Genomic DNA, 11,785 nt, shown 5'->3' with positions numbered 1-11,785 from the left:
ACAGTTGAGTCCGACTCTTCGCGACCCCATGGACAAGATCTCGCCAGGCCCTCCTGTCTTCCGCCGTCCTCTGAAGTTTGCTCAATTTCATGTTCGTTGCATCTATGACACTGTCTAACCATCTCATCCTTTGCCGTCCCCATCTTCTTTGACCTTCCATCTTTCCCAGCATCAGGGTCTTCTCCAGTGAGTGCTCCCTTCTCATTTGGTGGCCAAAGTATTTGAGCTTCAGTTTCATTATCTGGCCTTCCAGGGAACAGTCAGGGTTGACTTTTGCACTCTCTTGTTGACTATAAAGGCCACACTATTTTTTCTACGAGAGTCCTGGCCACAGTAGTAGATATAATGGTTGCACCATTGATCTATACAGGGGCATTATGATACTGGCTGATTTATTTTCAATTTCCTTCCTAATAATCGCCAGCACAGTGTTGGCCTTTTTTACTGCTGTTGCACACTGTCTCAACAATTTCATTGAGTTATCTACTATGACTCCAAGATCTCTCTCTTGGTCAGTCTCTGCCAGTTCGGACCCCATCGTGTATTTATAGTTAGGATTTTTGGCCCCAATGTGCATCACTTTGCACTTGGCCATATTGAACCCCATTTGCCATGTTGATGCCCACTTGCCCATCCTCGACAGATCCCCTTGGAGTGCCTCACAATCCTCCCTGGTTTTCACCACCCTGAACAATTTAGTGTCATCTGCAAATTTAGCCCCTTTACTGCTTACTTCCAACTCCAAATAATTAATGAACAAGTTAAAAGCACTGGACCCAGTACTGAGTCCTGCGGTACCCCACTGCTTACCACCCTCCACTGTGAAAATTACCCATTTATACTCACTCTATTTGCTATTTATTAGCCAGTTTTTGATCCACAAGAGGACTTGTCCTTTTATCCTATAACTATTGACCTTACTTAGGAGCCTTTGATGAGGAACTTTATCAAAAGCTTTCTGGAAGTCAAAGTAAACAACATCTATTGGGTCCCCCCTATCCACATGTTTGTTCGCCCCCTCAAAGAACACTAACAGGTTAGGGAGACAAGATCTTCCCTTACAGAACCCATGCTGAGTCTGTCTCAATAGTTTTTGTTCATCAATGTGCCTAATAATTCTTTCCTTAATAATGGTGTCCACCAATTTACCCAGTATTGACATCGGACTGACTGGCCTGTAATTTCCCAGATCTCCTCTGGAACCCTTTTTAAAGATGGGGGTGAGATTAGCTACTTTCCAGTCCTCAGGAACGGAGGCAGATTTTAAGGAAAGATTACATATTTTTGTCAGGAGATCCACAAGTTCACATTTGAGTTCTTTCAGAACTCTCAGATGTATGCCATCTGGGCCTGGTGATTTATCAGTTTTTAAGTTGCCTATCCATTTATTGGCTTCACAAAATATAGTGGTTATTGAAGCGGTTGCCAAGTTCTGTAACTGCCTTATAATGAGGAAGCTGTGTGTCAAATCCATTAACTGAATGGCGACTGTATGATTATGATCTATGCCAATAAAGGTTTTGAACTTGAAAATAAAAAGTTGCCTATCAGTTGTTGGACCTTCTCTTTCATCACCTCAATCTGACTCAGGTTTTTCAACACCCCTCCCGAAATCAGCGGTTCTGGAGCAGGCAAGCACTTCTCCTCTTTCACAATGAAGACAGAGGGAAAAAAAATGCATTCAGCTTCTTAGCCATTTCCCTATCATCCTTCAGTACTCCTTTTACCCCTTGGTCTTCCAAGGGCCCCACTGCTTCCCTGGCTGGTTTCCTGTTGGTCTTTATCAGGGCTTTTTTCCTAGAAAAAGTTCAGCAGTCAGCAGGCACTCATTAGCATAATAGGCCACACCCAACAGCAGGAAACTCAATAGCATATTAGGCCACACCCCTGACAGCACAGCGCATTAGCATATTAGGCCACAACCCCATGCCTTCCCTTGGCTTGCCTGGGCCGCTGCGGGGAGCCTAGGCAAGCCGGCCCTTGGACAGGCCGGGGAAGCATTTTAATGCCTCCCCGATCCTTCCAGCAGAAGAAGAAGAGGAGATTGGATTTATACCCTGCCCTTCACTACCCAAAGGTGTCTCAGAGTGGCTTACAAACTCCTTTCCCTTCCCCTCCCCACAACAGACACCCTGTGAGGTAGATGGGGCTGAGAGAGCTCTGACAGAAACTGCTCTTTTTCAAGAACAGCTCTTATCAGAACTACAGCTTGCCCAAGGTCATCCAGCCAGGTGCAAGTGGAGGAGTGGGGAATTAAACCCGGTTCTCCCAGATTAGAGTCCGTGCACTTAACCACTACACCAAACTGGCTTCCAGGGCCCCCCATAGCCTGCCCGCCTCAGATTCACCAGGGGGGTTGCTCTCCAGGCCTTCCCTCTGTAGCCATACATGCAGAGGTTTTGGCTGTAGTGGGTGTGGCCAACTCGGAAGCCAGCCGGAACTCTGTTCCTGTGCGTTCCTGCCCAAAAATAGCCCTGTTCTTTATGTTTTTTGCAATATGCTCCTCATATTCCCTTTTTGTCTGCTTGATCACAGGCTTGCAATTTATTTCCCACAGCCTATGTTCCCTTTTATCAATCTGAGACTAGCTTTCTACTGCTTAAAGGAATCCTTCTTACCTTTCACAGCTTCCATTACTTTATTTGTTAACCATGCAGGCCTGTTTCTATACATATTTCCCTAACCTGTGGTATATATTTTATCTGAGCTTCGAGGACTGTAGTCTTCAAGCTTCCCCAATGTTTTTCACCCTTTCTATTTTTCAGTTTCCTCCTCACATGTCCCCTCATTTCAGAGAAGTTACCCCTTTTAAAGTTAAAAATGGTTGTGTCGGTCTTTTTGGGCAACTCCCTATTTATACAAATGTTGAACTCAATAACATTATGGTCACTGTTTCCAAGCGGTACAGTCACTTTTATATCTCTCACCAGCTCTTGGGCATTACTTAGGACCAAATCCAGGATTGCCCCTCCCCTGGTAGGTTCTGTGACCATCTGCTCCGTAGCACAGTCATTGCTACGACCTGAACATATATTAACCCTGTTGGAAATGGTGTGTTTACAAGGTCTGACAATGCAGTCATTATAGGGTTAACTTGTTTACCTAGTATTGCTATTAGTTAGACTGACCTGGAAGGGAAACCTGGCACAGAGCCAATGGGGGGATTAGCCTGGGAAAAGTTGTGATACAGATTGGTTGTTTGTTTTCAGGTGACTTCCTTTCTAGGGGTCGAGAAGGACAGATTCTCCATTATCTGTGTGTAGTGTATAACTATGATTTGAACTGTAAGCAGCTTAGAAATGTAGCTCTTAGGAGTTTGTTATTTTGTAGGTATCCTGTATACCTTTTACCCTTAGAAATAAAGGTTTTTAAATGCAAAGAAATCTCTTTCCAATAGCGCAAGATCCATTGATACTCTGAGTATTTTAAATACATTTTGATTATTTTATAACAGACCCAATCAATGTGTGGGTAGTTAAATCACCTATTACGACAGTTATTTTGTCTAGCCGCTTTTCCCAGGGTGGATCATACTGCAAAGAGACATGGCCAAATTGATGGTATGAATATTCTCATCGATATCAGTGATTGCTGCCCCCAAAGCATGAGAGAAATATACGTACTGCCTTCTCCAAATATTACAGATTACTAGTGATAGAAACTGTGGAGGGGAAAATACCCATCAGGAATTCTTACTGTGAACTTCAATTTTTGGAAGAGGCTGGAAGGCATTCTAAGAACATAAGAAGAGCCCTGCAGGTTCAGACCAGGAGTCCATCTACTCCAATATCCTGTATCACACAATGGCCAACCAGTTCCTCTGGATGGCCAACAACAGGGCATAGAGGCCAAGGCCCCCATCCACCTATTAAAAGAGCATGCAGGCACCATATCAATTCAAAAATCATTTTATTATTAACATAATCTTCTCATTGAGCCAAGTGGGTGTATAATGCATAAGGAATGTCGGTAAATATTCCATCTGAAGCATCTTTTTACATATTTCCATTGATAAATAAACTCTGAATTCACATAAAAAAGTTAAACTTAAATAACTAATATTTTCTTTTCTTTTAAACAGGCATACATTGGTAAAATATAAATATTCTTGTTCACATCTTTCTTCTAAATAAAGGCAATAACTAGCTACACGTCACAGTTATAAACAACTAAAAACATAAACCTTTCAGTTCATTTGCTGGCCTGGACTACGGTAGAGATGGAAACGGCAAACTTCACATTTTTTTTTTTAAATTTTGGGCCCAGAGAGGTTCAGCGACAAGAAGAGAACAGGTCTTTGACAGGCTTGGCTAAAAATAGGCTGCTGTGCCACTGAATTTTAACTTGAATTCTATTATTCCAACATTTGGTGTTCAATTCTATTTAGAGTTTTACATAACACTCAGATGTCACCTAACAAAATATGGCACAATACCCATTTGAACAATAGCATCGGGTCTTAAAACTACGACGGGGGCAAAGGTGTAGGCGAGAAACAAGTGGTGGTTTGCTGTGTGTATTCCCCCCCCCTCCTTTTGGTTAGTCACTTTTCTTCATGCGAACATTTAACACGCTGTAGCTTCCATATGTCAGAATCCCCGCAGTAATGAACAGCTTTGCCTGCTTGGCTGCGTGACCTCTCAGCCTGAAGATCTGCCCCTTGGAGTCTGGAGGACAGCTTTACGCCTAATGCTTCCTAACATTCTCACAATCAGCGGAAGCACGATGAATCATTGGTTTGCCAGGCAAGCCTTTCAGAGGACCCGGGGGATGATGGTAAAAGGGACAACGGGACTGCTGGCTTCGAGCTCCAGCGCTGTCAGGAAACATTCTGTGGCTGCGTCGTCATTGCCCTGAGCCTGCAGAACCACGCCGAGGCCATTCCAAACCTCATGGGCTGTTGAATTCACCTGGACTGCATCTCTCAGGATCTTCTCAGCCAAGCTGTACCTTCCGAGCTGGTGAAGAATTAGAGCCTGCAAAGGGCAGAAAGGAGAGAAGCAGAAAGAGGTGAAAGGAGATGGCCGTCACAAATCTAACGGCAACAGTGGAAAACACATGGCACAGAATAAGAACATAAGAACATAAGAGATGCCAATGTTGGATCAGGCCAAAGGCCCATCCAGTCCAACACTCTGTATCCCACAGTGGCCAGAAATACCAGTGCCATCAGGAGGTCCACCAGTGGGGACAGGACATTAGAAGCCCTCCCACTGTTGACCCCCCCAAGCACCAAGAAGACAGAGCATCACTTGCCCCAGAGTCCCTATCTATACCTAGTGGCTAATAGCCACTGATGGATCCCTGCTCCATATGCTTATCTAATTCCCTTTTGAAGCCGTCCATGCTTGTAGCTGCCACCACTTCCTGTGGCAGTGAATTCCAAGTGTTAATCACTCTTTGGGTGAAGAAGTACTTCCTTTTATCCGTTCTAACCCGACCGCTCAGCAATTTCATGGAGTGCCCACGAGTTCTTGTATTGTGAGAAAGGGAGAAAAGTACCTCTTTCTCTACCTGCTCTTTCCCATGCATAATCTTATAAACCTCAATCATGTCACCCCTCAGTCGTTGTTTCTCCAAGCTAAAGAGCCCTAAGCGCCTTAACCTTTCCTCATAGGGAAAGTCTTCCAACCCTTTTATCATTTGAGTTGCTCTTTTCTGCACTTTTTCCAAAGCTATAATATCCTTTTTAAGGTGTGGTGACCAGAATTGCACACAGTATTCCAGATGAGGTCGCACCATTGATTTATATAGCGGCATTATGATATTGGCTGATCTGTTTACAATACCCTTCCTAATAATCCCCAGCATAGCATTGGCCTTCTTTATTGCAGTCACACACTGTCTCGACATTTTCAGTGAGTTATCTACTACAACTCCAAGATCTCTCTCTTGATCAACTTACCCTCCCTCTTCTCCTGCCTCCTCCTGGCCGAAGGAGGGCCGGAAGCGGGGCGGCCGGAAGCAGGGGGCGGGGCTTCGTCATGTGCCCCGCCCCCGTACCTCACCCGGGGGAACTGCGACCCCCCGTGATCCCCCCGAAATGACCTCTGCTTCTAGCTTAGTGAAGATGGACTGCATTCGTCTAGGAATGCCTTCATCACAGGACCTTAACGAGCAACGGCAACCTGAGATGAGGCTTAAACGTGGAATAGCAACAAGCTTCTCAAGTTCACCAAAGTGATTTTACAAACCTGGGCCCATTCTTGCTGCAGAGAACACCACTATGTGTTTTTAAAAAGGGGGGGATTGCAGGCTTCAACGTGTGTTCCTGGAGATAACATGTTAATTCTTTCTTGGCAGGAGCATTATACTCCACTGTAAGCACACTGTTAAGTCTACTATATTATCCCACTTATAAGCAACTTAGCTGTCAAGAGCTTCATAGGGGCCTGGGAGAAGCAAAGATCGTGCTTTCAGAGAGGCAAAGCCGCAAGTGGAAGCAGAACTCGTTTCCAACAGTCTAATGCATTTTCCGCTGTGAAGGTGCTGCGGTCTCATTTTTGATTTTAAAAAGATGTCATGTGAGGCAGCCGTTTCAGGAAAGAGCCTTCCAACAGGGAGAAAGGCGTTGACGTTAGGGCTCCCACTAGCATTTACACCTACAAACAATCTTACCGATCACTCCACTAAGATTACTAGCCCACCTGAGCACACAGGGAGAAAGAGATGGGGGAAGAGAACCAGCTTTCTTAACAACTTCCCAGCCTGGTGGTCTGGGAATAATTCTCATTGCCACAGGCAACAAGGTGAGTGGCTTTTTATAAGCCAGCCATTTGAAAGTGAGTAAAAAATATGTGCACATAGCTGGCAGCTGTAAAACCATTAGTTTAATACAAGCCATGGCTTCCCTGCAAGTCAAGCGTGTGCCTCGATCCCGACATCAGTGGAGACTGTCTGAATGATGACTTGGATTTCCGACGTGGGATGCTCTACAAGTCAGACAGTGGGAAAGATCGAAGCAATTCCCCCAACCCACACAGTGGCCTGAATGACACATAGCCTTGAGCCCCATGTGACTCAGTGCATGAAAATGGCTCCCATCCAACTGCTCATGAAGGATACAAAAACCAGGACACTGATTTTATTTGCATGTGTCAAGAACCTAGAATTCTGTTAGTTAAAAATGCTGTGGCTTCAGGAAGCAGCTCTGAAATTTAAAAAGCAAACACACTCAGAGCCGGCACATGCTTGTTTGTACTCGATGTTCTGGGACAAGCTTGGAGGTGGGGCCATGGCTCAGTGGTTTGCATGCAGGAAGCCCCAGGTTCAGTCACCAATACCTCCACCAGTTAAATGATCAGGTAGTAGGTGATGTGAAAGATCTGTGCCAGAGATCTTGGGGAGCTGATGCCAGTCATGGTAGACCATGCTGACTCTGCCAGAGAAATGGTCAGGCTCAGTAGAGGTCACAGTCATGTGCTCAATCTCATTTTAGCCAGAGCAGGAATGGATGGCACCACTGTTACCACACACATGCACACAGCTACCTAAGGTTATCAGGTGTTCCCACATAGCTGTTCCATATGTATGTGCATAACTAAAGCTTGCATTCATTCCCTGCTGCTCCATATACCCAAGGAGGACTAATAAAAAGACCTTAGCAGAAAGGCAGACTTCCCCCCCCTTAACATTTGCTACTATAAACAATGTGTACTTCAACACAGAAACACTGGAGTGATATTCATGTGCAATTATCAGATCAAACTAACCCCACACGGAGATGGCATTTCCCAATCTGTTTATTTGTACCAATAGGTGGAATGTATCCACTTGTATAATTGTTGATTGATATAAATAAAAGCCATGACCTGGATAACCCAAGCTAGCCTGACCTTGTCAGATCTCAGAAGCTAAGCAGGGTCAACATTGGTCAGTATTTGGATGGGATGCTACCAAGGAGTACCAGGGTTGCTCTGCAGAGGAAGGCGATGGCAAACCAACCCTGAATGTCTCTGGCCTTGAAAACCCTGCGGGGTCAGAATAAGTCAACTGCGACTTAATGGCAACCCCTCCCCCCCCGGAAATTATCCCATCCAAATGCTGACCAATGTTGACTTACCTTCCACTTACCTTCACACACACACACACACACACACACACACACACACACACACACACGAGAAGCCAATGTTGGATCAGGCCAATGGCCCATCCAGTCCAAAACTCTGTGTCACACAGTGGCCAAAAATGCCAGGTGCCATCAGGAGGTCCAGCAGTGGGGCCAGGACACTAGAAGCCCTTCTACGGTTGACCCCCCCCCAAGCACCAAGAATACAGTGCATCACTTGCCCCACTTGAGAGCCCCTATCTATACCTTTTGTGGCTAATAGCCACTGATGAACTTCTGCTCCATATGCTTATCTAATTCCCGCTTGAAGCTGTCCGTGCTTGTAGCTGCCACCACCTCCTGGGGCAGTGAATTCCATCCGTTAATCACTCTTTGGGTGAAGAAGTACTTCCTTTTATCCGTTCTAACCTGACTGCTCAGCAATTTCATTGAGTGCCCATGAGTTCTTGTATTGTGAGAATAACATGCAAGCAAGGGGAGCTAAACGCTGCTGTTTCCTCTGCTTAACTTGCTGTACTTTGGTGCTTTCAGCCTTCCATACAGCTTAGCTAAAATCTAAAAGTCCTTAAAGTGACAGAATGTAGCAAAGTACCACAAGAAGGGGAGAAGAGGCGCCCCTTAGTCTCATGCCCTGCTTTTGTTAAAAACAAACAAACCCAATCCCAAATCCACCCACCCTTTAAATGTGTTGGGCACATGTGGATCACCACCACCCCACACACCATCATGTCTAGCTTGGCACATGAAAATGCACATTTTCAATTATGTGCTAGGCAAAATCAATTGTTAGGTGATCCTTTGCGGTAAGTGGAAGGACACTCTTCAAAACACAATGTAAAGAGGAAAGGGCTTACTAAATGTAGGAAAGACAAGCTTTTAAAATTCCTCCAAGCTTTAGGAACTGGGAGCAGGAGACACCGGAGTCCACTGAGGATTCTTTCTGTTTCCAGTTACAAGGAAGAGAATTAACCTCTCTGAGACAGCAAACAGAACCACAAATGATAAGAACCACAACTATAAAGCTACATTATTTACCTCTGTAAATATATATCCAAATTAATTACTACCTGAATGCCTCTTTACACACAGAACAAGCTGAGAAAATCCCCATAGAGATGACATTTCCCATTCTGTTTATCTTTCTGAATAGGCAGAATGTACTTTCAGTGGGCTAAACATGTTTACACAAAGTGTGTCTTTAAAGGAGCCAGATAATTTTGTTTCAGCCAGCAGCTGCAGTTAAACCATCAATACATTTTATCTAAGCTTCAGAATATAGCCACAGTGATCGCTTCAAAATTCTCGTTTTCATAGCTCAAGTGATACTACATTTCAAATGACCTCTTTTAGCAGTAGCTATTATAGACGGGGACGGCAAAGGATGAGATGGTTAGACAGTGTCATCGATGCAACGAACATGAAATTGAGTCAACTTCGGAGGACGGCGGAAGATAGGAGAGCCTGGCGGGAGATTGTCCATGGGGTCGCGAAGAGTCGGACTCGACTGTGCGACTGAACAACAACAATTACCTCCAAAAGTACACCAGTCACCTGGACTCTGGTTGCCATTAATCAAATAACTTTTTAGCATTTTAAAAGAACATAAATTTTTATCATTCACTTCCCATATCAAACAGCCACAGACAGAATGAAGGGTTCTTACTGCACCATATGTTAAGGTGAGCTGGTGTGATGTAGTGTTTAGACTGTCGAATTAGACTGTTTGGTCCTGGAGACCCAAATTCAAATCCCCCCTCTGCCATAAAGCTCACTGGGTGACCTTGGGCCAGTCACTCTCTCTCGGCCCAGTCTACCTCACAGGGCTGTTGTGATGGAAGAAGGGAAGACTATGTATACCTCCCTGGCATTGCCTTGGAGGAATGGCAGGACAAAAATGTACACACATGCAACTTTATGAGGCAAAAACCTGCTGCTAAGGCAGTAAATGGCGTTAGCGGCAAGGACTACCAAACCATGGTTAGGTGCTAACAGAATGAGCTCTGTGTTCCTTCTCTTGCACATCTGGAGTCAATTAGTGTTTTCTGGTTTTGCGTAAACATATAGCTGGCTTTACATCCAAACCAGAAAGCTATGCTTTGTGCTTTGTGCTTCCCGTCCAAAGCAGGATTGCAAGCCAGCTCCAAATTGTGACCTGCTTCTGATTTAACAGCAAACTATAGACTGTGCTAAAGCAGATCTGATTGAACCATTGGAACAGGGGGAGCAGAGGGGTTAATTCTCATAGTGCAAAGCCATGGCTTGGCATAACACGTGCACTGACCCCACTAAGAAATCAGATTAATGCCCTATACACAAGCGTTGCCGTGGGTATTGGATGTTTAATCACCTTGTGTTTTTAAAAATGATACTGGAGGGCTTGCTGCAAACACAGGAGTAGTCAGGCTGATCTACCACCAGGATCCATTCCTGGGAAACAGTTCTGTCTACAAAGCCACTTCAGATAGTTACTCTTATTCAGCCTGACCACTCCCAAAGGGTCAACTCTGTCTTGAGTATTCAAAGCAGATTACAAACTCAATTATTCTAAAGTCAAAGAAGAAAAGCCATGTGTTACACCCTCCTCTGCGCATGGGTTATAGTGTACATCCAATGGACAGGTCTGTGCCCTTAGAAATGGTATTACCAGGGGTCATTTGGGGGGGGGACGCGAGGGGACGCCGTCCCCCCGGGTGAGGTGCGGGGGGGCGGGGCTTCCCCCCTGCTTCCGGCCACCCTCTGCTTCCCAGCGCTCCCTCTAAGCCGTGGAGTCGGGTGAGCAAAAATCCTACTTTGTGAATTGCTGGCATGAAAGTTTTGAGCGGGCGACTGGGGTGCTGCATAAATTAAGTTTGCTCTTCTGGAGCCCTCCTTCCCCAGCAGCCGAGACAAAAATGTGTGAGTCGCAGGGCTTGTGCATCCCCCCCCCGTCGCTTCTCCCCCTCCCCCAGCAGCCTGGCCTTTGCAGGAGTCGCCCCGTCGAAGGAGCCTGGAAGCAGAAAGACGGCTTGGGGAAGGGGGGGAGGTGATGAGACCAGCGCTCCCTCTAAGCGGTGGAGTCTTGTGAGCAAAATTTCTACTTTGTGAGCCACTGGCATTAAAGCTGTGAGCGAGTGATTTGGCTACTGCATCAGTTAGTTTGCCTCTGGAGCCCTCCTTCCTGAGTGAAGAGAAAAATATGTGAGCCAGAGGCTTAAAAGCTGTGAGCTAGCTCACACTAACTCAGCTTAGAGGGAACACTCCTGGTAACTGGAATGTGAATAGCTACATATTTTGTACTTCATCTATTACCAAACAGCTTTCCTTTTTGGCACTCTGGTACTAGGTCTTCACTGATGTGCTTGTTGTTGCTTTTCTCTCAACAAACCAGTTACTGAAAATAGATAAAATTGTGTTGAACTTCTATCCTTTTTACCTGACATGGGTGCTTTGCTTGTTTTCCCCCACATGTGCCATCAGATAGGCTCGCCAGCTCTGAGTTGGCAATACCTTGGAGATTTTGGGGGTGGAGCCTGAGTGGTGGGTTTAGATTCAGAGGAATTAGCTGTGTTAGTCTGTTGCTGCAAAGAGTTCAAATAGCACCTTTAAGACTAACAAATAGCACCTTTAAGACTAACCTTTAAGACTAAGACTAACTGAGTGGTGGGTGTGGCCTTATGACACACTTCCGGTGATGTCAGGCTGTGTGGCACATGCTAATGAGTTATGCTAATGAGT

The 11,785-nt window shown here is 45.3% G+C and overlaps 1 protein-coding gene across 1 annotated transcript in view; it reads right to left on the bottom strand.

Moving 5' to 3' along the window:
* Nucleotides 1–4,084: 4,084 nt before the first annotated feature.
* TTC7B (tetratricopeptide repeat domain 7B) overlaps nucleotides 4,085–11,785 on the bottom strand; it is a 151,814-nt gene continuing 144,113 nt past the window's right edge. Inside the window, exon 20 of the mRNA XM_015414663.1 lies at nucleotides 4,085–4,976. Coding sequence (XP_015270149.1) covers nucleotides 4,755–4,976 — 222 coding nt within the window. The 3' untranslated portion in view covers nucleotides 4,085–4,754. The remainder of the gene's footprint in view (nucleotides 4,977–11,785) is intronic.

The sequence above is a fragment of the Gekko japonicus genome, unplaced genomic scaffold (genome assembly GCF_001447785.1).
Source record: "Gekko japonicus isolate JY-2015 unplaced genomic scaffold, Gekko_japonicus_V1.1 scaffold1035, whole genome shotgun sequence".
Classification (NCBI taxonomy): domain Eukaryota; kingdom Metazoa; phylum Chordata; class Lepidosauria; order Squamata; family Gekkonidae; genus Gekko; species Gekko japonicus.
This window is presented reverse-complemented; position numbering and strand designations above follow the sequence as displayed.